Here is a 25,758-nt window from a genome sequence, read left to right as displayed (position 1 = left end):
CTCTGCTGCGTCCTCCGCCAGGATCAACTGGGTCAAGTGCTCCGGACTCCTGGTCGGTGCATGGGAGACGGACCCCTTTCTGGAGGAGCTCAGGTCTTTCACCTGGAGCAGGACCAACCTTCTTTACTTGGGGGTCCATCTCTGCCCAGCAGAGGAATCCTGGCCGGCGAACTGGCAGGAGCAGGAGGCCAAAGTCACTGCCCACCTGAGTCGCTGGACAGGACTGCTCCGAGTGCTGTCCTACAGGATGCGAGTTCTCTTCCTAACCCAGCTGCTTGCCTCCATACTGTGGTACTGGCTGGTCCCTTTGACTCCTACCCCTGGCTTTGTCGCCAATATCCACAGAACCCTCCTGTATTTCTTCTGGGACAACCGGCTGCACTGGGTCCCTGCTGCGATCCTGCATCTCCCGCTTGAGGAGGGCAGTCAAGGTCTGGTGTGCCTTCACACTCAGATAGCGACCTTCCGCCTTCAGACCCTGCAGAGATACCTTCATGTTGAGCCCCCTCCACGATGGTGTGCCCTGGCAACGTATTTCTTCCGCCAGTGGCGCGGCCTCAATTATGACGTGCAGCTCCTGCATATCAATCTGGGGCATGTTTCAACCGCCTTGCTTGAGTTGCCCGTCTTTTACCAGGACCTCCGGTATTCTCTCGTGCGAGAGCCACTACTCAGCAATCCGCTCCTCCAGCCGTATAACTTCAAGTGGCTGATGGAGAAGGAAGCTGTGGACACCGGGGCGACCAGGATCGGGGACATGCTGGATGGTGGAGGAGCGGGCTGGATGAGACCCTGCGTGCGAGCTGAGCATGCGGGGGTGTCCGTCTGGCGCGTGGCCAAAGCCATCCAACACCTTAGGACGGTCATGCTTGGCCCCAACAGTGCACACGGGCTGGAGGCGGCGCAGGCATGTGGTGGGATCCCGCCTGAGTCTTCCCCCTGCTCAGATGGAATTCCACATTGGCCCAAAGCCACAGCCCCCCTTCTCGGGTCAGGTGCCCCACATCATGTGCCATCTCGTGGAAATGTTCTCCGTGCCTTTTTCCACCATGTGGAGGCGTTTCCTGTATGGGCTGCTGCTGCTGCACACCTTCCCCTACTGCATCCTAGCCTGTCGCCCGGATACACCTTGGCGGGCCTTGTTGCCGTCCAGCGGTGGAGGACCCCAGTGGAGGTCCCTCTGGGAGGGATCGTCCCCAATTACATCGGGACCTGGGGTGGAGAGTGCTGCGTGGAGCCGTTCCGCACACCCATAGGATTCACTGGTTCACGGGCACCGAAGCTTGCCCCTTCTGTGGCCTTGTGGAATCCATGGACCATGTCTATGTTTCGTTGTCTTAGATTGCACTCCCTTTTTGTTTTCCTGAAGAACCTTTTATTAATGTTTTGTTTGTACTTCAGTCCCACGCTCCTGATCTACAGACACCTGGTGCGGCGAGGGCAAGGTCAGGATGGCGACCTCCTTGTGAACCTGCTCCAGGGCCTGGCGAAACGCACCATTTACAGGACCAGGCAAGGGTGATCAAGGGGGCTGTCCATCCCGACTGTCTGCCCCTTTACTGCTGCTACGTTCGCGGCCAGGTGTCCCTGGAGAGGGAGCATGCGGTGTCCACGGGCGCAGTTGACGCCTTCTGTGCTCGTTGGGCACCGCAGGGGCTGGGATGTATTATCAACCCTAAGAATCACATTATAAGCTGATGTTTTCATGTTTCCCTTGTACTTTCATTTTGATTGGGCTGTTCCCCCTCCTTTTCGGGAGCTGCTCCTTTTACTTTGTCCTGATTTAACTTAGTTTATTTATTTAGTTTGACCTAAAAGAGACCACTATTATCTGATGTTGTTCTTTACTGCCTTTCCACTCTTGATGTTCCTTATAACCTTTCTTATTTCGTCTTTCAGTACCTCAGTTTCTAGTTGTTTTTCTTATAACTTCCAATCTTCGTTATTTATGTTTCCTGGTTTTTCTTCAGTTTCCTGCAATAATTGGCAATATAATCTTCTGTAAATTTTCATTCGTAAATATTACAGAGCAGATTCCAAGAATTTCTCAGTGTTGTGCGGGTTTTTTGGCATTATTGAAAAAAGTATTTGTTCGTCTTCAGCTTTTTCAGCTTTAGTTTATTGCATGAGAGGTGCTTTGTTTGGGTGAACAAGCACTCTCTCATGGCAAAGGCAAAGTACACACTTTAATTTGATATTGCCATTATGCTGCAGGTGTACTTTAACATCTATTTTCTCTCATAGTGTACAATTTCTTAACTTTACTGCAGCAGCTCAATGTACAGCAATTAAAGATTGAATAAAATTATGTGTAGATTTAATAAGTGACAGAGCACACAATCACAGTAGGATAACATTTATCAGACTTTAAATGCTATTTGAGTTCATTTAAATCTGTGAACTGCTCACAGTGCTTGTTTGGAGGGCCAATGCAGACACCATGGGCCAAATAGCCTCCTCCTGTGCTGTAACCATTTGGTGATTCTGTGAAATTCAACCTTCGGTTTGTCTAAATGTAACTGGCAAATATAAGTTATTAATATTAAGACATATTTTCAAAATTATGATCGTAGAAATGTTGTGCCAGATTATGTATACTTAATCTTAGAAAGTGACATTTATATTGGATCACTTGACTATTGTTAAATTGTTTAAACTTGTCAAAATTTTTTAATAATGTTTTAGTTGCGCACTACTTTGAACATTTTTGGAGCTGCTCATTTTTGACTAATATATTTTGGTATTCAGTAACAGACAAACACCAGTTTAAACCTGATCATATGCTGTACAGATTTCGATATGACGATGGGACATACCATCCAAGAAGTCAAATTCAAGATGTTATCTCCAAGGTACTGATTTCATAAGAAACCTACTGAGATTACATATTTGTATTTCATACAGGTCAAAGGGCAGAAGAAGTAAAATATAGAATTCATACCTGGTATTTTGTTTTCATGAAAGCGAATATTATTATTGATGGAAGTGATACCAATAAAGATTGCCGACACATATTGCACAATTTTTCAAATGAGAAGATATTGCTCACATTTTCTTTAATTTGCTGGATAACTATTAGGGTGTGTTTCACTGACAGATTTACTGACCTATTGGTAGATCTATCAGTGACTAGCCAAAATGTAATTGATAAAGTCGGCAACCTTACCAATCGCATCTGAAAGCAATTTTAGTAATAGTTAGGATTTGATTATTGACTCACAATGGATGTGTACTCAGTTGAAAAAAAATGTTAACGAGAGAAAACTGGGTGTCACTGTGGGTTCAGATATGCCCTTTTGTCTCTGAGATTGTTTCTTTAATGTGTTTCAGGTGTTGGGAGTAAAGGCTCCTCTTTCTGTTCAGAAAGATGGCTTTTTCTATACAGAATAGTTTGGGAAGTTTTAACCGAGTTTCTTTCGAGTGTGTGACAGCATCAAGCCATCCATAATTTGACAATAAACTGGAAGTTGGCAATAATGAAATAATTGTAGTAAAATGGAAGAAATCAAACCAAATTTGTAGTAGATGTTGTTTTAAAAGTGGGGTTAAGGTACATGTTGGAACAGAATGCATTCTGTACTGGAGTGACATGATGGGATAGTGGTTAGCACTGCTGCCTCACAATGCCAGGGACCTGGGTTTGATTCCTGGCTTGGGTCACTGTCTGTGGAGTTTGCACATTCTCCCTGTGTCAGTGTGGGTTTCCTCTGCTTTCTCTAATTTACTCCCACAGTCTGAAAGATGTGCTGGTTAGGTATTGACATGAACAGGTGCCAATATGTGGCAACTAGGGGAATTTCACAGTAACTTCATTGCACTGTTAATGTAAGCCTTACTTGTGACTAATAATAAATAAACATTAGATGATTGATACTTGATATATTGATTCATTCATAGGGGATGTACAATATCAGGAAGTTGGCTGATAGCGAAATCAATTAAAAGATTGTGCTGTGGAAACTCATGCAAGATATTCAGCACTTCATTGTTAAGGCTTCATATATATGTACTGGATGTCCAAATTGGAAAATTATTTTATTCCCCAGTTTTGACATCTTCACATTGCTTTGGGAAAAACTCAATAAAAATAACATTTTACAATTGTGATAATCTCCATGAGGTTCATGGGGCATCATTGTTTGATCTACCTGTGCGGCTCATAGTGTGTGAGTTCCCCGGTAACAGACAATAGCTTGCCCAGCTGGAACCATTACTTGAATCTTTTATAAGGCAGGCTGAGGACTGGGCCTGCTGAATGCAGTCCCAGGTGGGGACTAGTGTGTATATACCACAGCAGTGGTTTTACCCTGCATTCTGTAATGAATTAGGTTCCTTTCCAGTCTGACTTCCTGAGTCATTACAGCAATAAATAGATCACAGTATTTTCAATTACATTTTCGTTAGATTTAAAAACTGCCTTTCTACTTACATAAATGCATCTCTTCATAATTATTAGAAAATTATGAAAAAGTTGCTGATTAGTTTGTTGATTTTAGTTAATATTTCTTTTGAAATATGTACAATGTTGCAGTTTATTCCATCTCAAACATGCTGTTTGGTTTAATATTGATATTTTAATGAATAAAGTAATTATCCTCAGCATCTGCTGTCGCATGGTTCAGTTTTAAACAAATTAGTAAACAAATAGAATGTTTGCTATGCTCAGTTACATCTTAAATGTTTCCATGCAAGTTTATTTGTTCACATTTTTAGCAAAGTTGTGTATACATTCTGAAAGAGAGTATTTAAACATGTTTACAATGTTGCTACGTATAATGAAAAAAACATTCTTATGCGGTTGTAATGTAAATACCTTGGCAATCTAAAAAAGAACTTGTGGAATCGCACAGCTTTAATCAGCAGAGTTAAAGAATCTAAAACGTGGTAAAACTTTCCCTATATCCATTCAACCTCTGGTTCAATTGGCAATCAAAAACAATAGAAATAATTCTGTTTCTTTTGTCTAAAAGCCACTGAAAAATACGCTCATTTATTGTACATAACCTCTTACGTGTCCACGGCTAGACTGGGGCAGGAGGAGGAGAGGTGGGAAGCCTCCTTCTGTTTGGGTCACCTCTCTCCCACCCTGAAGTACCAATGACCTCCAGACCTCCTACCTATTCCCAAGATCCTGATCATCCCCTCATCAATCCCCACCACCTTAGGCCTTCCCTACCTTCCCTGTCTTCTGACCCTGACACTTAGTTGTGTCATTGGTCCCCAGTACTTAGGCTATGGCAGATCTATGTCATGCCTTTTCCAGCCACTTCAGCAGCTCTCCCAGGCAAGACTTTCTCCCAACTGAGAGGCAAAGGGCCTGCCTTATGCCAATCAATGCTTAGTGGAACGTATAATGGCAACAGACCTTTGGATCAGTGGGAATGTCTCCCCTGCCAACTCTTTTGATGGTAGAAGTTTTGCCCTTGAAATCCAGAAGTTCAAGCTCATGTTATTTAGGTGAACTCTTAAGAATTTTGCATTTGCTGGAGCACTATGAGCTGCACTGATAGATCAAGCAGTGATTCCCCATGAACCTCGTGGAGATTATCACAATTGTAAAATGTTGTTTTTATTGGGGTTTTCCCAAAGCAATGTGAAGATGTCAAAACTGGGGAGTAGAATAATTTTCCAATTTAAACATCCAGTATACATATGAAGCCTTAACAATGAAGTGCTGAATACCTTGCATGAATTTCCACAGTACTATCTTCTATATATCAAGTTTCACAAAAGCATACTATTGTGAACATTTTGGGTGCTCACTAGCTCTACCAGATTTTTCAAGCTGGATATCCCAGAATAGATTTGGTAATTCTGCTTACATTCTTTGTGGGCATCTTCATTACAAATTTGCTATAGACTTTACCTTCTAATTCTGCTTTGTACTTGTGAACCTAATTTATGGAAATAGATGCCGTAAATGCAGAATTAATGATTTTCAAACGGAATGAATAAGCACATGTGCGCACTAGCAGTGTGAACTGGAATAGACCAATTGGCCCCTCAAGCTTCCTTCACCATTCACTATGACCATGGCTGATCTGATTTGGCTTTAACTCCACTTTCTTGTCTGTCCCTCTTAACTCCCTTGTCAATCAAAAAGCCTTGAATGATAGATCCCTCCACTGTGGGAGAGAATTCCAAACACAAATGACACTTTGTAAGAATAAAGGCACATCATCGGACTGGGACTCATCAGATTACTGGCATACATCAAGCATTTGAATGATGGCACCCTGGGGTGTTCCTGCCTCCTTCTGCTGTGGCTCTGAAAGTGTGATGTGTTCACCAGATTGTGATGCCCAAGGCTACTCTGGACCCAGGTCCCACCAAGCTGTGTGTCCAAGTGTGTTAACTGAGTGTTGTGATTGGTTTCCCAATATTGGGATCCATAAATTCCTACTCTGTGCTGGTGTTGGGACTAGAATCAAGAATCTGGCTGCTGAATACTCTGAGCTGTTTCCCAGATGTGTTCACGATAAAAGAAGAGATCATTCTTGCATGACAAGGGCCTTTAGAAACAGGAGACATGACTCTCAGCGTTGTTATCTGCTGGCTGATACATTGCTGGATTCTCATTTGATTCATCACCTCATCAGCTCGGGAGCAGTTAATGTCTTCCCTAGCTGACTGGATGACTCTGTCCTCGAAGACCATGAGGACCTTCAGATCTGGCATCCCTTCGCCTGAGTAGGATCTGTCCTTCTTGTTGAGACCCAGCTTCTCCTGCACAAAAACAGATGGACAGAGTGTAAACAGGACACACACCAGGACAGATGGGATACTTGGCGTGTGCATGGTGAATGGGACCAACGAGGTGATGAGGACATGACCCACAGGTGAGATGATGATGATGTCATTGGGAGAGCGAGAGGTGGTGTCCCTTGAGCTGGGAGTGAGTGAGAATCCTGCAGATATGTGAAGGAGTGTGAGTATCTGAGTTGAGTGATGTGAAGAGTCGCTTTCCCCGGCAGATCGGAAGAGATCATTCATCTTCTTGTGGCACTGGATAGCTGTCTTTTTCTGCAGGGCATTGGCACTCATGACTGCTGCTACTGCCTACCATGCTAGGCTAGTGGCCTTGTTCACTGGTTTTCCTCATGAGCGGAGGTACAGCAGATCATGGCAGGCCTCTGCTGTATTGAGCAGCCTCTCCAGGGACATGTCTGAAAATTTGGGGGTAGAATTCCTGGCAGCCATCACTTTCTGGTGACCTGTGAAATATGGTTGGTACACGCTGGGGAGATCTTTAAATGTGGTGTCCTGATAACAGCACTGAGGTGATGGCGGGGCAGATGGTATGAAACTCATGGCAGAACAGTTTTGGCACTAAGTGCTGCACAGTATGGCAGGAAAAACCACCATTGCCATTAGTGGGCTGAGCATCACATTTTTCCTGCCTGCCTGCAGCATTTGCCAAATTTCCGGTAAAATCTCACCCTATTAATACCTATTTTCTTCACTGAGTACTGTTTATTTAAAATAAACTCCCCTCAGCTGATTCAGACAAAATACTATGGATACTGGAATCTGAAACAAAAACAGAAAATGCTGGAGAAACTCAACAGGTCAGACGGCATCTGTGGAGAGAGAATGGTGTGGATGTGCCGGTGTTGGACTGGGGTAAACACAGTAAAAAGTCTGACAACACCAGGTTTTAGTCCAACCGATTTATTTGAAAGTAAACTCACAAGCTTTCAAGGGGACTCCCTCTTCGTCAGGCGAATGGAGAGTTCTGGCCTCAGACAGAGCACATAAAGCACAGACAGTTTAGAGATTACTGATTAGAATGCGAATCTTTACACCTAACCTGCTGTTCAAGTGCTAAAGTGGCTGACAATGTGTGTGGAAGGAGCACTGATCACAGGTTAAAGAGATGTGTATTGTCTCCAGACAGCACAGTGAGTGAGGTTTTGCAAACCCAGGCAAGTCACGGGGGTTACAGATAGTGCGACATGAACCCAAGATCCCTGTTGAGACCGTCCTCATGTGTGCGGAACTTGGCTATCAGTCTCTGCTCAGCGACTCTGCGCTGTCGTGTGTCGTGAAGGCCGCCTTGGAGAACGCTTACCCGAAGGTCAGAGGCTGAATGCCCGTGACCACTGAAGTGTTCGCCAACAGGAAGGGAACAGTCTTGCCTGGTGATTGTTGAGCGATGTTCATTCATCCGTTGTCGTAGTGTCTGCATGGTCTCCCCAATGTACCATGCTTCGGGACATCCTTTCTTGCAACATATCAGGTAGACAATGTTGGCTGAGTTGCAAGAGTATTTACCGTGTACCTGGTGGATGGTATTCTCACGTGTGATGATGGTATCCGTGTCGATGATCTGGCATGTCTTGCAGAGGTTGCTGTGGCAAAGTTGTGTGGTATTGTGGTCACTATTCTCCTGAAGGCTGGGTAGTTTGCTGCGAACAATGGTCTGTTTGAGGTTGTGTGGTTGTCTGAAGGCAAGAAATGGGGTTGCGGGGATGGCCCTGGCGAGATGTTCGTCTTCATCAATGATATGTTGAAGACTCCGGAGAAGATGTTGTAGCTTCTCCGCTCCAGGGAAGTACTGGACGACGAAGGGTACTGTGTCCACTGTGTCCCGTGTTTGTCTTCTGAGGAGATCGGTGCGGTTTTTCGCTGTGGCGCATCGGAGCTGTTGATCCATGAGTCGAGCACCATATCCTGTTCTTATGAGGGCATCTTTCAGCGTCTGGAGGTGTCTGTCACGATCCTCCTCATCTGAGCAAATCCTGTGTATACGGAGGGCTTGTCCATAGGGAATGGCTTCTTTAACATGTTTAGGGTGGAAGCTGGAGAAGTGGAGCATTGTGAGATTGTCTGTGGGCTTGCGGTACAGTGAGGTGCTGAGGTGACCGTCCTTAATGGAGATGCATGTGTCCAAGAATGCAACTGATTCTGGGGAATAGTCCATGGTGAGTCTGATGGTGGGGTGGAATTTGTTGATATCATCATATAGTTGTTTCAGTGATTGTTCACCATGAGGCCAAAGGAAGAAAATGTCATCGATGTATCTAGTGTATAGCATCGGTTGAAGATTCTGTGCAGTGAAGAAGTCTTGTTCGAACAAGTGAAGAAGTCTTGTTCGAACAAGACTTCTTCACTGCACAGAATCTTTAACCGATGAGAGAGAATGGACCAATGTTTCGAGTCTGGATCCAGACTCATGTGAATTCTGTATAATCAACTCGGTTTATTAGACAATTTGAGCAGAATTCTGCAGGGGCTTGAGAATTCTCCCAACTATTTTGAAAGTAATGGTTGGATGTTAAAGACACAGGCCAAAGATCAGCTATTTCATAAAAAAAATTGTATTTGTGCTTCATTCCGATGGAATTATTACATCTCACATACCCAGCACTTGAAGAGCGATCAGCTCACTTTAGAATCATAGAATTTCTACTGTGCTGAAGGAGGCCATTCAGCCCACCAAGTTTGCACCGTCAACAATCCTACCCAGGCCCACCCCCGCAACCCCACTCTGCTAATCCCTCTGACATTAAGGGGCAATTTAGCATGGTCAATCAACCTAACCCACACATCTTTCGACTATGGAAGGAAACTGGGGCACCCAGGGAAAGCCCACACAGACACAAGGAGAACATACAAACTCCACACTGACAGTCACCCGAGGTTGGAATTGAACCTGGGCCCTAGGCGTTGTGAGGCAGCAGTGCTAGCCATTGTGCTGCCACTTTGAATCAATGGATGGAATTTTCCAAAAAATTTCAAAGTGTTGTCCCTAGTGGGAAAATCGGTGACTATCCCGCTGGGAGAGTGATGCGATTCAGTTCGCAATTCAACCACACTTGCAAATTCTTTTGGAGCCTGAGGAAATATTCCGTGAATTCTCCGACACTTAGAATTTTTACCGGAGTGAGGAAGTGAATATGTTGAGGATAGGATGAGGTGAAACATGGTAAGGTGGACAGAAGCGAGAAAAGAAGAGAGGACAAAAGGAGCAGAGAATAGAAGCAGAGCAGAGAGTGGTGATGAGAATGGGTTGGGCAATTGGGATTGGTGAAGTTTGAAGGGCTGGGTGGGAGAGGAGGGAAGGCAGAGGTGGAGGGATGGATATTAAGGAGAGGAAGATTGGGGAAAGAGAGGATGGGGAATGAGAGGTATGGATGGGGAAAGGAAGTAGCAGAGACAAGGGAAGAAATGGGAGAATTTGGTTAGACAGGAGGAGTGAACTAGTGGAGTAAGAGGACAGGGGTCAGACAGAAGAGAGGGAGAATATAAGGAGGGTAGGGGGACTGGAGGGAAGGAATGAGAGTATTTAAGAGTTTGCGCAAATATGAAATTAAGGGGCAAAACTTGTCAGAAGATGAAGGAATATTGGGAAATTCTAAGAGACTACAATAATATAATTCATGATGACAGTGAAGAATTAGCTATAGGAAGGTAACAAACATTATCTTGTCAATTAATGTCTAAATGATTAGTGATCCTCTGCTAGTAAAATGAACAATGTTTTCTTTCATTTGACAGGGTGTGAGACTTTACTACCGACTCCATAGTCTCTTTACTCCTGTGATCAAGTAAGTAAAATTAAGTATGATATCAATTTTAGTTTTAATTTGAATGGAATTGTAATCAAACATGCCATATGCAATGTGCTGGATAGACATTTAACTGGCTTGCTGACTTCTTTAGAATAATTTTCTTCAAGCATTTGTTTTAAGAGTTAACATGAAAAGGAAATTTAAATTCTGATGAATTATTGCAGATTAGTCTAAAACATTAAATTTTTGCACATATTTCTTACTTGAGACATTTAAATTCTGTGAACCTTAAGGGCAATATTTCTAGCAGAAGGATACAAACCTGACCAAGGTTCGGTTTCTGATTCCAAATATAGTAAATATTTGTTAAATATTCCATTATTAGAAAAATTACAAAGTTTTAAATTTTCTAAAAGACAGTACTGAATTATTAATTGTTACTGGATATGAAAATTTGCTTTGGCCTTCCACAGTGCTGCTCTTTTATTAATAGAACCAAATGTGTTTCAACATCTGGTTGATCATCTGGCAAGGTGAGAAGTCAGGTAACACAGGTATTGTAGTGTTTATGGTCATGAGCTCAATTACTATCATTGTAGTTGAGAAATTGAACTCAATAATTCTCGTAATTCATGGACTAACAACAGAAGTGTCTTCTCCATAGCTACTGGATGGTAATAAAAATCTAACTGGTTTACTGAAGAAGAGAATATGTCACTTTATGCCAGGCCGACAAGTGACATAAACATGTTCTTTTATTGGCTCATGGGATGTAGGCATGGCCTAACAAGTCACTCATTTATGAAAGAATACCAACAAAACAGATTCATAAGCAAAATATTGGATTGTCTTATGTAATGCCATTGTAGAAATGTTGTCAATCATTGCAGTGGTTCAAGGGGAACATTGACTACCGCTTGTCGGAGCAGTTAGATTTGGCAATAAATAAAACATTAAAAAAAAACCACTTCAATATTAAACTGAATTTTTTTTGTTTGAACCAGAAAAGAGTGGAAGAACAAAATTGCTGGCTCCTGTTCCTCAATTTCTGATTTATTAATAGAAGCTAACTATTATAACTTTCACAAAAGCTTTTTCCACTAAAATTGAAGTTTATGGTTACAGCATCCTTGAATGTTTAAAGCATGGAATAGTCCAACTCTTCCTGTTAGCAACAGTTCATGTTACCTTTGTTAGGAAGTAAAGATAGTTTAGATAAGATATAAACATGTATTTATGTGTGCTAGACATAAAGGTATTGTTTTGAGTTTAAGTTTAATTTTTTTCCATATTTGTGTTAAGTAAGGGTTAAGAACTTTGGTTTTACTTTAATTTTTAAAAGTTGCCTGGAAGTCTGTGATTGTTTAGATGCTTGCATTATGATCAAGTTTTTAGAACCCCAAAGCAAACAAAGGATACAAGAAATCTGGGCTGTTGTCCAGCAAACAGGCACCCACATAGAAATGCGGTTAGTTCTGTTGAAAGAAGGTTAATTCAGTTGGAGTAAGGATTTAACAAACACTGCCAGTACAGTCAGGGCAATATTCAGGGACAGAAAGAAAGTTCCAGAAGCAAGGAAATGGGAAAGAAGCAAATTCTAAGACTAGCTTCTAGTGAGAGGAATGAAGAACAGGAATCTAGAAAAAAGGTCTTGTTCAGTGAAGTCAAGAGTGAGGGGCAGAGAGAAGCTCCAAATTAAAAGACAGGTCTACAAGGGTGGCACAGTGACAGTGGTTAGCATTGCTGCCTCACAGCACCAGGGATCCAAGTTCAATTCCAGCCTCAGGTAACTGTGTGGAGTTTGCAGGTTCTCCCCAGAGGGTTAATAGCTCCCTACAATGGGCCTGTGAGGCAGTGATGTTCTGATGGCATGGCTAGGAATCAGAGTATGTGGAAGGTGAGGCTTGAATGCATGTGGCTTCCAGGTGGAGGAATACTGGAAGGATATGTTGAATCCCTGAAGGTGGATCTTTTGTGAAGACATCCAAGTGAAAGTATAATTTGGGAGAAAATTCGAAGGGATTTTCTGAGTAGAGTTTGGAAATATTCCTGTGAAGGCAAAGTTCCAGTGAGACCAGTTGGCTCACAGTGTGACAAGTTCCTGGGGAGAAAGTTGTTTGGGCGGCATCTGACATTTGGTTTCAAGAGTGTGTGATGCCTGATTATAGTTTTCCTATTGACTCACAGGAACTGTGTACTTACTGAGAGCATTAGAATATAAGATAGATTTTGTAACTTGTGTTATCCTGACAAATCTGCATATATCTGGAATGGTATAGTTGGGATAAAGGAGTAATGTACTATAGTTAAATCTTTTCTTGCTTAATATTCTTTTATTCTTTTGTTAAAAGTTCAGCAGCAAACTCCTGTGACTCTGTTCAGTAGTTGATTTCAATGTATCTAAACAAAAAATAAAAGTTAGAATCTATTAAGCCGATTCCACCCTGGGATCTGACTTTTCCATAAGGAACATCAGCTGGGATATAATAATATATCTCAAGTGATGTTGAGGCATCACTGCAATTTAAATAAACAAGGACATATAAGGTGATATGAGCTTAATGGTGCACATCATTATTTATGCGCAAATGCTCAGTAATTTCAGACAAATGCAGGTATCTAAATAAACGTGCAAATCCAAAATTGCAATTAGATTTGTGCTGTGCCGCTTTGCTATTAACTGAATGAAATTGGCATCTCTCTAGCTGGTTCAACATTGAATTGCATTGATTGGCATGAGCTTACTACATTTGCTCAAAAGTTGTGAACCAAATACACCACAGAAAGTTTGTCTTTTCCACTTCAGTTCAAGTTCCCTTTTAATGATATGATGTTAATTATGAAAAACAAAGTTTTGTCGCTATAAATGAACAATTAAAAGTGTGAGATCTCATTCCTTCAGTTTTTAACTGATTTTTAAAAAAGTTCTATTTTTTGCCCGCTGTTTTCTTCCTTAAACCAACCTATCTCTACCTCTGTTTATTCTCTTTGTGTATCTGATTTGGCATTGAATTCACACAATCTAATTTACTCTTTTTCATAGACTTTAAACTGTTAATTTCACTATTTTTCAGCCTGATTAGTTCCAGGATCATAGAATCATATGGCCAGAAGGCCTTTGACCTATCAAGTCTGCACTGACACATTAAAAACACCTGAACTCATACCGAATCCTTTCTGCCAGCACTTGGCCCAAAGCCCTGAATGTTATGATATGCCAAGTACTCATCCAGATACATTTTAAAGGATGTGAGGCAACCTGCCTCTATCACCCTCCCAGGCTGCACATTCCAGAGTGTCACCATCCTCTGGGTAAAAAGTTTCTTCCTCACAACCCTTCTAAATCTTCTGCCCCTCACCTTGAACCTCCGTCCCCTTGTGACCGACCTTCAACTAAGGGTCCTTATCCACTCTGTCCATGTCTCTCATAACCTTGTACACCTCAATTAGATCACCCCTCAGTCTTCTCTGCTCCAACAAAAGCAACCCAAGCCTATCCAACCTCTCTTTTTAACTTAAATGTTCCATTCCAAGTAGCATCCTGGTGAATCTCCTCTGCACCCCCTCCAGTGCAATTACATCCTTCCGAAAATGTGGCGAACAGAACTGCACACAGTGCTCTAGCTGTGGCCTCACCAAATCATAGAATCCCCACAGTGCAGAAGGAGGCCATTCAGCCCATCAAGTCTGCACTGACCACAATCCCACCAGACCCTATTCCTGTAACCCTTCATATTTGCCCTGCTAATCCCCCTGATACTAGAGTCAATTTAGCATGACCAATCAACCTAACCCACGCTTCTTTGGACTGTAAGAGGAAACTGGAGCACCTGGAGGAAACCCATGCAGGTACGGAGATAATGTAAAAACTCTGCACAGACAGTTATCTGAGGCCAGAATTGAACCCGGGTCCGTGGCACTATGAGGCAGCAATGCTAACCACTGTGCAACTGTACCGCCCATTCTATACAACTCCAGTTCTATATAACTCCAACATGACTTCTCTGCTTTTGTAATCTATGCCTTGACTGATAAAGGCAAGTGTTCCATATGTCTATTTCACTATCCTACTAACATGCCCTTTAGCTTTCAGAGATCTATGGACAAACACGCCAAGGCCCTTTTGTTCCACAGAACTTCCTAGTGTCCTACAATTCATTCAATATTTTCTTGTCAAATTACTCCTTCCAAAGTGTATCACCTCACACTTTTCAGGATTAAATTCCATCTGCCACTTATCTGCCCATTTTATCATTCCATCTATATCTTCTTGTAGCCCAAGACACTCAACCCCACTGTTAGCTACTCATCCAATCTTCGTGTCATCTGCAAATTTACTAATCCAGTCTCCCATATAGTCATCAACGTCAATTATATAAATGATGAATAATAGGGGGACCAACGCAGATCCCTGTCGTACACCACTGGACACTGACTTCCAGTCATTAAAGCAGCCTTCTGTCATCACCCTTTGTCTCCTACAACTAAGCCATTTTTGAATCCACTTTATCAACTTACTATCTATCTCATGTGAATTTACATTCTCTACAAGCCTCCCATGTGGGATCTTGTCAAAGGCTTTGCTTAAACCCATACAAAGTACATCAACTCCACTATCCTCATCTACACACCTGGTCACCTCCTCAGAAACATTCAGTCAAATTTGTTAGGCATGCCTTTCCTCTGGTGAAGCATGCTGACTATCCCTGATCAAGCTTTGCCTCTCCACGTGAGATAGATACTATCCTTGAGAAGTTTCTCTCATAATTTCCCTACCACTGACGTGAGACACACTGGTCTGTAGTTCCCTGGTTTATCTGTAAAATCTTTCTTAAATAGTGGATCCACATTAGCTGCTCTCTAGTCATCTGGCACCTCCCCCATGGCCAGAGAGGAATTGAAAATTTGGGTCAGAGCTCCTGCAATCTCCTCCCTTGCCTGCCACAGCAGCCTGGGACACAATTCATCTAGATCTGGAGATTTATCCACTTTTAAGGCTGCCAACACCGCCAATACCTTGTCTTTCCCTACGTCAATTTGCTCAAGAACCTCACATTCGGTCTCCCTGAATTCCATACTATCGTCTTCATTCTCTAGGGTGAAGACGGATGTGTAGTATTTATTCAACACTCTACCCCTGTCCTCTGGCTCCACTTACAGATTGCTCCCTTTGTCCTGAATGGGCTCTACTCTTTCCCAGGTTACCCTCTTCCCTTTGATTATACTTATAGAATATCTTGGGATTTTCCATACTTTTCCAGCCAGAAAACCTCATATTTCCTCTTCGCTTTTCTAATTGCTTTCTTGAGCTCCACTCTGCACTTTCTGAATCTCATTAATGTCTTCACTGATTTGCTGCCCTTCCCTTCTCATTGTGTCCTGAATATCTCTGGTCACCCATGGTTCTCTGAGCTTGTTATTCCTACCTATCATCCTTGAGGGAACATGCTGGGCTTTCACTCTCCGCATTTCATTTTTGAATGCCCCCCACTGCTCTTCCATAGATTTTCCCATCAGTAGCTGCTCCCAATCTATCTTGGTCAGATCCTGCCTTATTTTACTAAAATCCGCTCTTCCTTCATCCAAAACTTTTCTTTTTGCAGCTTGTCTATTTCCTTGTGCATTACAAGCTTAATTTATACCATGTTGTGATTGCTATCACTAAAATGACATATAAAGGGACAGACAATTCCTTGCCTTTTTCATTCAGGCCTCAGGTGCCTAGTTTTACTTGCTGTGATTTTATCAGCTTACATAGAACATAGAACATAGAACACTACAGCACAAACAGGCCCTTCGGCCCACAAGTTGCACCGATCACATCATCACCTACCAACCCACAGACCTATCTATAACCCTCAATCTCATTAAACCCCATATACTCATCCAGAAGTCTTTTAAAAGACCCCAGCGAGTTCGCCTCCACCACCACTGACGGCAGCCGATTCCATTCACTCACCACCCTCTGAGTGAAAAACTTACCCCTAACATCACTTCTGAACCTCCCTCCCCGCACCTTAAATCTGTGTCCTCTCGTAGCGACCATTTCAAACCGGGGAAATAGCCTCTGAGAGTCCACCCTATCTATTCCTCTCAACATTTTGTAAACTTCTATCAGGTCGCCTCTCAACCTTCGTCTCTCCAGGGAAAAGAGTCCCAGCTCACTCAACCTAACTTCATAAGGCATGCCTCCCAGTCCAGGCAACATCCTTGTAAATCTCCTCTGCACCCTTTCAATAGCTTCTACATCTTTCCTATAGTGAGGCGACCAGAACTGCGCACAATACTCCAAATGAGGCCTGACAAGGGTCTTATAAAGTTCCAGCATTACCTCCCGACTCCTAAACTCAATCCCTCGATTAATGAAGGCCAGTACACCATACGCCTTCTTGACCACCTCCTCCACCTGCGAGGCCGATTTAAGAGTCCTGTGGACCCGGACCCCAAAATCCTTCTGCTCCTCAACACTACTCAGACTTCTGCCCTTGATAGTGTACTCGTTCATCCCGTTGGTTCTGCCAAAATGGACGACTACACATTTATCCGCGTTGAAGTCCATCTGCCACTTCTCCGCCCAGTCCTGCATCCTATCTATGTCCTGCTGCAACTTTTGCCATCCTTCCAGATCATCCACAACACCACCGACCTTCGTGTCATCAGCGAACTTACTTACCCATCCCTCCACTTCCTCATCCAGGTCATTTATGAAAATGACAAACAACAAGGGTCCCAGAACAGATCCTTGAGGCACTCCGCTGGTGACTGACCTCCATTCAGAAAAAGCCCCATCCACAACCACTCTCTGCCTTCTGCAGGCAAGCCAGTTCTGGATCCACAGGGCCAAAGGCCCTTGGATCCCATGCCCTCTCACCTTCTCAAGAAGTCTTGCATGGGGGACCTTATCAAACGCCTTGCTGAAGTCCATGTACACTACGTCCACGGCACTTCCTTCGTCAATGTGTTCAGTCACATTATCGAAGAACTCAACTAGGCTTGTAAGGCACGACCTGCCCTTGACAAATCCATGCTGACTATTCCTGATCATGTCAAACCTCTCCAAATGTTCGTAAATCTTGTCCCTCAGAAGCCTCTCCATCAGCTTACCAACCACTGAGGTCAGACTCACCGGTCGGTAATTTCCCGGGCTATCTCTGTTCCCTTTCTTAAAAATAGGAACTACATCTGCAATCCTCCAATCCTCTGGAACCTCTCCCGTCTCCATTGACGACGCAAAGATCATCGCCAGGGGCTCTGCAATCTCTTCCCTCGCCTCCCACAGTATCCTGGGGTACATCCCATCTGGTCCTGGCGACTTATCTACCTTGATAGAATTCAAAAGTTCCAACACATCCTCCTCCTTAATATTCACGTACTCAATCCTTTCCATCTGCTGCAAATCCATAACAAAATCTCCCAGATCGGCTTCCACCGTGAATACTGAGGCGAAGTACTCGTTAAGCACCTCCGCCATTTCTTCTGGTTCCACACAAACCTTTCCCCCCTCACCTTTTATAGGTCCTATCCCTTCTCTTCTTATCCTTTTACCTTTCACATATTTATAGAAGGCCTTGGGATTCTCCTTAATCTTACCCGCCAAGGTCTTCTCATGACCCCTTCTGGCACTCCTAATTTCCCTTTTAAGTTCCCTCCTACAGTCCTTATACTCCTCAAGATCTTTAACATCTCCTAATTCCCTGAACCTCTTGTATACCTTCCATTTCTTCCTGACTAGGTTCAACACATCCTTTGTGCACCACGGTTCCCTCGACCCACCAAAACCCCCTCGTCTCATCGGAACGTTGTCATTCAGAGCTCCAGACACACATTCCTTGAATATCTGCCACCTTCCTTCGGTACTTTTCCCTAAGAACGCCTCCTTCCAGTTTATTTGTCCAAGTAACTTCCTGACTTCTTCGTATCTCCCCTTACCCCAGACAAACACCTTCCTAGCCTGCCTGATCCTATCTCGTTCCAACGCAATTGTGAAGGAGATAGAATTATGGTCACCATATCCAAGATGCTCTCCTACCGAAAGATCCATCACCTGCCCTGGTTCATTCGCCAGTACCAGGTCAAGTACAGCCTCTCCCCTCGTAGGCTTGTCCACATACTGCGTCAGGAAACCCTCCTGAACACACCTAACAAACTCCTCCCCATCTATACCCCTTACCCTAGGGATATTCCAGTCGATGTTTGGGAAATTGAAGTCTCCCATCACGACAACTCTGTTATTAAAACATCTCTCCAGAATCTGTTTCCCTATTTGCACTTCAACTTCCCTGTCACTATTGGGCGGCCTATAGATTACACCCAGCAAAGTTTTTGACCCTTTGCTGTTCCTAACTTCCACCCACAGAGATTCTGTAGACAATCCCTCCACGACATCCTCTTTCTCTGTAGCCATGACACTATCCCTGATCAACAGTGCCACGCCACCACCCCTTCTGCCACCCTCCCTGTCCTTCCTGAAGCACCTGAAGCCTGGCACCTGAAGTACCCAGTCCTGTCCCTGAGACATCCAAGTCTCCGTAATGGCCACCACATCACAATCCCAAACAGCTATCCACGCCCTAAGCTCATCTACCTTATTCACTATACTCCTTGCATTAAAATATATACACTTCAGCCCCTCAGTCTAGGCATTTCCCATCTCCACCACCTGTCTAACCTCCCTCCCATACTGCCTGCGGTCCTCCCCTACCTGGGAGCGAACCTCCTCCGTCCCAGTTTCCCCATCACAGTTCCCTCCCCCCATCCTTTCTAGTTTAAAGTCCCCCCGGTAGCCTTAGCCAGTCTTCCCGCCAAGATACTAGTCCCCCTGGTATTTAAGTGCCACCCGTCCCTACTATAGAGGTCCCACCTACCCCTAAAGAGGTCCCAGTGATCTAGGAACCGAAATCCCTGCCCTCTACACCAGTCCCTCAGCCACGCATTCACCCTCCACCTCATTTCATTTCTTCCCTCATTCTCCCTTGGCACAGGCAGCAATCCTGAGATTACTACCTTTGCTTTTCTCTTCCTCAGCTGCCTACCCAGTTCCCTATAGTCCTTTTTCACGAGTGCCTCCCTCTTCTTACCTACATCAGTAGTACCTATATGTACTACTACCTCCGGTTCCTCACCCTCCCCTTTCAGGATGTCTGGGACCCGCCCAGAGACATCCCGGATCCCAGCCCCAGGGAGACAAACCACCATCCGCGACTCCCTTCTACGTCCACAAAAACGCCTGTCCGCGCCCCTCACTGTGGAGTCCCCTATTAATACTACCTTTCTGCTTCCCTTTTTGATTTTTTGGCTCACTGGCTCAGCTCCAGAGAGCTGGCCATCGCTTCCTCCCTCAGATGAGCTGTCCCCCCCAGTAGTACTCAGGCCGGAGTACTTATTTTGAAGGGGGACATCCACCGGAGTGCTCCCCATCACCCGTGTTTTCCCCTTCCTAATGGTAACCCAAGTGCCCTCATCCCGTTGCCCTGGTGTGACTACCTGCTGGTAGCTCCTTTCTATAACCTCCTCACTCTCCCTAACTAGCCGAAGGTCCTCGAGCTGCATTTGCAGCTCCTTAACCTGGTTTCGTAGGGCCTGCAGCTCCACACACCGAGCACAGGTGTGGATGTCTGGCAGGCCAGGAGCCTCCAAGACCTCCCACATGTTGCATTGGCAACAACATACAGGTCTCACACTCATATTTACCCCTTATAGCAACCCAAAGGAAAAAGGGAAAAAAAAACTTACAACTTACCTTATCTCTTTGGCCCTGTGAGCCAAAGCACTTACAGCACACACAAATACAAAAGCAGTCTTACCAGCTCTCAGACAGAGCCCCTCTCTCTCTCTCTCTCTTTTTTTTAGGTTAGGGGAGGGGGCAGTAACTTTTTTTTTAACAAGGCAACACGCCCTTTGGACCAACTTACCCATGCTGTCTAGTTTTTACCACTAAGCCGGTCCCAATTGCCTGACTTTGACCCATATCCCTCTATACCCATCTTACCCACGTGACTGTCTAAATGCTTTTTAAAAGACAAAATTGTACCCACCTCTACTACTATCTCTGGCAGCTTGTTCCAGACACTCACCACCCTCTGTGTGGAAAAAATTGCCTCCCTGGACCTTTTTGGATCTTTCCTCTCTCACCTTAAACCTATGGCCTCTAGTTTTAGACTCCCCTACCTTTAGGAAAAGGTGTTGACTATCTAGCTGACCTATGCCCCTCATTATTTTATAGACCTCTATAAGATCAGCCCTAAGCCTCCTATGCTCCAGGGAAAAATGTCCCAGTATACCCTGCTTCTCCTTATAACTTAACCCATCAAGTCCCGGTAGCATCCTCATAAATACTTTCTGCACTCTTTCTAGTTTAATAATATCCTTTCTATAATAGGGTGACCAGAACTGTACACAGCATTCCAAGTGTGGCTTAACTAATGTTGTGTACATCTTCAACAAGATGTCCCAACTCCTGTATTCAGTGTTCTGACCAATGAAACCAAACATGCCAAATGCCTTCTTCACAACATTTCCACCTGTAACTCCACTTTCGAGGAGGTTGGAACCTGTACCCCTGGATCTCTTTGTTCTATAACTCTCCCCAATGCCCTACTATTAACTGAATAGGTTCTGCCCTGATTTGATCTACCAAAATGCATCACCTCACATTTATCTCAATTAAACTCCATCTGCCATTCATCAGCCCGTTGGCCCAATTAATCAAGATCCCGTTGCAATCCAAGATAACCTTCTTCACTGTCAACTATGCCACCAATCCGGGTGTCATCTGCAAATTTACTAACCGTGCCTCCTAAAGTCTCATCCAAATCATTAATGTAAGTAACAGTGGGCCCAGCACCAATCCCTGAGGCACACTAATGATCACAGGCCTCCTCCAGTTTGAAAAACAACCCTCTACAACCACCCTCCGTCTTCTATCGTCAAGCCAATTTTGTATTCATTTGGCTATCTCATCCTGGATCCTGTGAGATTTAACATTATGCAACAATCTATCATATGGTACCTTATCAAAGGCCTTGCTAAAGTCCATGTAGATAATGTAGACTGCACTGCTCTCATCTGGCTTCTTGGTTATCTCTTCAAAAATACTCAATCAAATTCGTGAGATGTGATTTTCCGCTCACAAAGCCATGCTGAGTGTCCCTAATCAGTCCTTGCCTCTCTAAATGCCTGTAGATTCTGTCTCCTAGAATACCTCCTAACAGCCTACTGTTGTTAGGCTCACCAGTATGTAGTTCCCAGGTTTTTCCCTGCAGTCCTTCTCGAAAAAGGCACAATGTTTGCTACCGTCCAATCTTCAGGCACCTCAGCTGTGGCTGTTTATGATTCAAATATCGTTGATAGGGGAATGGCAATTTCCCTAGCCCCTGACAACATCCCGGGATACATTTCATCAGGTCCCGGGGATTTATCTACCCTAATGCGCTTTAAAACTTCCAGCCCATCCTTCTCTGTCGTATGTACACTTTTCAGGACATCACTATTTATTTCCCCAAGTTCCCTGACATCCATGTATTTCTCAACAGTAAATACTGATGAGAAATATTAATTTAGGATCTCACCCATCTCTTGTGGATCTGCATATAGATGACCTTGTTGATCCTTAAGAGGCCCTCCTCTCTCACTAGTTACTCTTTCGCCTTTCATATATTTGTAGAAGCTCTTTGGATTCTCCTTTGCCTTATCTGCCAAAGCAGTCTTGTGTCCCCTTTTCGATCTCCTGATTTCTCTCTCAACTCTACCCCGACAACCTCTATACTCATCAAGAGATCCACTTGATCCCAGCTGCCTATGCATTTCATATGCCTCCTCCTTCTTCTTGACCAGGGCCTCAATATCCCAGTCATCCAATGTTCCCTCCTACCAGCCTTGCCTTTCACTCGAAAAGGAATGTGCTTACCCTGAATCCTGGTTAACACATTTTTGAAAGCCTCCCACTTACCAGCCATCCCCTTGCCTGCCAATAGACTTCCCCAATCAACTTTTGAAAATTCCTGTCTAATACCATCAAAATTGGCCTTGCCCCAATTTAGAATTTTAACTTTTGGGCCAGAGCTATCATTCTCCATAGCTATCTTAAAACTATTGGAATTATGGTCAATGGACCCCAGTGATCCCTCACTACTCTTCTGTCACCTGCCTGTCCCTATTTACTAAGAAGAGGTCAAGGTCTCTAGTTGGGTTATGGCTATCCACATATTGAATGAGAAATTCCTCCTGAACACACACAACAAATTTTTCTCCATCTAAGCTCCTGATACTATAGCTGCCCTAGTAAATGTTGGGAAAGTTAATGTCCCCTGACTATTACCACCCGATTTTTCTTGGAGCTGTCTGTAATCTCCTTACATATTTGCTCCTCAATATCCGGTTGATTATTTGGGGGTCTGTGGTACAATCCTATCAAAATGACCTCTCCCATCTTATTTCTCAGTTCTGCCCATATAGACTCAGTGGGCAAACCTTCAGATATATACCCTCTCAATACTGCCATGATGTTCTCAATCAAAAATGTAACTTCCTCTCCACTTTTACCTCTTTTCTATCTTTCCTATAGCATCTGTACCCTGGAACATTGAGGTGCCAGTTCTGCCCCTCCCTTGCCACACAAAAAATTTAAAATCTAAACATGCAAGTGCTTACATACAGCAGATGCCATTAGATTCATTCACACCGCAAATTGTTGACATTGTCAGTGTTCATCCTATTAACAGATATGGTCTTACCTTGATGCTGCACTCCGCAACTCTTGAGTGAGAAATGAAATAACCCATAATCCCTACCCCTGTATTATTAATTTGATTTGATTTGTTATTGTCACATGTATTAACTTTTTATTTTTAGTGCTAAGTCGCGAGTTTCGGCGGTTTTTTTTTAAATTAGTTAGAAACCGGAAGTCGTCACTAGGACGCTTACCGGTAGTTGTAGTTTTTTTTTCGGGTTTAAAAGCACCTACCTCCGTGTCTCGGCCTCATTGTTCCTGTGGAGCAGAGTCGAGAGGCAGCGATTTTTGGGCGTGCGAGGAGGCAAAAATAAGGTATATTTTTCTGTTTATTCCGTTTAACTTTTTATTTTTAGTGCTAAGTCGCGAGTTTCGGCGGTTTTTTTTTAAATTAGTTAGAAACCGGAAGTCGTCACTAGGACGCTTACCGGTAGTTGTAGTTTTTTTTTCTCGTGCCCCTAACACTATAAATTAGTGCAGAGAGGATTCCCGATTCTCTACACTGGTAGAGAATCCCACCCTTCCACCTCCTCTAACCTAATTATAAGTGTGAGGGAAGTTTTTTTTTATATTTTTACTTTTCTGCTGGTAATTGATTCAGGGATGGCAGTTCAGGCTGTAAGCTGCATCTCCTGTGGGATGTATGTAGTGAGGGACTCCCACAGTGTTTCAGGTGATTTTACTTGTGGGAAGTGTGTTAGATTGCAGTTTCTGGAGGAGCGTGTAAAGGAGCTGGAAGGGGAATTAGAGGAGCTCCGTATAATTCGGGAAGTGGAGGCGGACATAGAAAGGAGTTATAAGGAGATAGTCACTCCTAGGAATAAGTCTTGGGTCACTGCCAGGAAGAGGGGCAAAAAGCAGTTGGGGGGACAATCCCCTGGGGCTGTTCCCCTCCAAAATAGGTTCTCGGTCCTGGAGGCTACAGTTGAGGAGAAATCAACTGGGGATAGCCAAAGGGAGCAGGTCTCTGGGGGTGAGCCTATTGGCAAGCCTCAGGTGGTTAGGGGTAAGAGATTGGGCCTCGTGATTGGGGACTCCACAGTTATGGGGACGGATAGGAGAGTTGGAGGTAAGGGTAGGGACTCTGGGCTGGTGTGTTGCCTACCAGGGGCTGGGGTCCAGGATGTATCGGACAGAGTATTCAGGACTCTTAGGGGAGAGGGAGATCAACCCCAAGTTATAGTTCATGTGGGGACACATGACATAGGGAGATTAAGGGAAGGGGATATTAAGCAAAGATTTATGGAGTTGGGGTGGAAACTAAAGGCGAAGTCAGAAAGAGTAGTTATATCTGGACTCTTGCCTGTGCCACGGGATAGTTTAGAGAGGAATAGGGAGAGGGAAAGTTTGAACTCGTGGCTGAGGGGATGGTGCAGGAGGGAGGGGTTCAGGTACTTGAGCAATTGGGGCTCATTCTGGGGAAGGTGGGACCTCTATAAGAGGGATGGTCTACACCTGAACCAGAGGGGAATCAATATCCTGGGGGGTAAATTTGCAAAAGCGATGCAGGAAGGTTTAAACTGATTCGGAGGGGGGGAGGGATAGTGAGGAAAGGGGGTGAAAGTGAGGGGGGCATAGTTGGGGAATGCAAGGCACGGCATAGTGGGGGTGGGGCGGAGCAGGGTTTGAAATGCGTGTACTTTAATGCGAGGAGTATTCGCAATAAAGTGGATGAACTTGCAGCGTGGATCAGTACCTGGGACTTTGATGTTGTGGCCATTTCTGAGACATGGATAGAGCAGGGTCAGGAATGGATGTTGCAGGTTCCGGGGTACAAATGCTTTAGTCGGAGTAGAGAAGAAGGTAGAAGGGGGGGTGGGGTAGCATTGCTAGTCAAGGACTGTATCACAGTGTCGGAGAGAAAGTTTGATGAGGACTTGTCAGTTGAGGTAGTATGGGCGGAGATTAGAAATAGGAGAGGAGAGGTCACCCTGTTGGGAGTCTTTTATAGACCTCCTAAAAGTTCTAGAGAGGTTGAGGAAAGGATTGCGGAGACAATCCTGGTTAGGAGTGAAAGTAATAGGGTAATTGTTATGGGGGACTTTAACTTTACGAATATTGATTGGAGTTGCTATAGTTCTAGCTCGCTAGAGGGGTCAGTGTTTGTACAAAGCGTGCAGGAAGGTTTTTTGTCTCAGTATGTAGACAGGCCAACTAGAGGTGAGGCTATATTGGATTTGGTGCTGGGAAATGAGCCAGACCAGGTGCTAGACTTGGAAGTTGGTGTGCATTTTGGTGATAGTGACCACAATTCGGTTACGTTCACCTTAGTGATGGGAAGAGATAGGCATGAACCTCGGGTCAGCAATTTTAGCTGGGGTAAGGGCGATTATGAGGCTATCAGGAGTGAATTAGGAAGCATGGATTGGATTAGGGGATTACAGGGACTGGGAACGTCTGAAATGTGGAGTTTTTTCAAGGAGCAGCTACTGCGAGTCCTTGATAGGTATGTCCCTGTCAGGCATGGTGGATTTGGTAGATCTAGGGAACCGTGGTGCACTAAAAGAGTTGAGTCGA

General features: G+C 44.2%; 1 protein-coding gene across 1 annotated transcript in view; it reads left to right on the top strand.

Moving 5' to 3' along the window:
* The window catches only part of prex2 (phosphatidylinositol-3,4,5-trisphosphate-dependent Rac exchange factor 2), a 415,983-nt gene that overhangs the window by 158,756 nt on the left and 231,469 nt on the right, over positions 1-25,758 (top strand). Inside the window, exons 12-13 of the mRNA XM_080194118.1 lie at positions 2,749-2,852; positions 10,501-10,550. Of these exons, the coding sequence (XP_080050244.1) occupies positions 2,749-2,852; positions 10,501-10,550 (154 nt within the window). The remainder of the gene's footprint in view (positions 1-2,748; positions 2,853-10,500; positions 10,551-25,758) is intronic.

Source organism: Carcharhinus amblyrhynchos, chromosome 8, assembly GCF_965287045.1.
Source record: "Carcharhinus amblyrhynchos chromosome 8, sCarAmb.v2.hapA, whole genome shotgun sequence".
In the NCBI taxonomy this organism is placed as follows: domain Eukaryota; kingdom Metazoa; phylum Chordata; class Chondrichthyes; order Carcharhiniformes; family Carcharhinidae; genus Carcharhinus; species Carcharhinus amblyrhynchos.
This window is presented reverse-complemented; position numbering and strand designations above follow the sequence as displayed.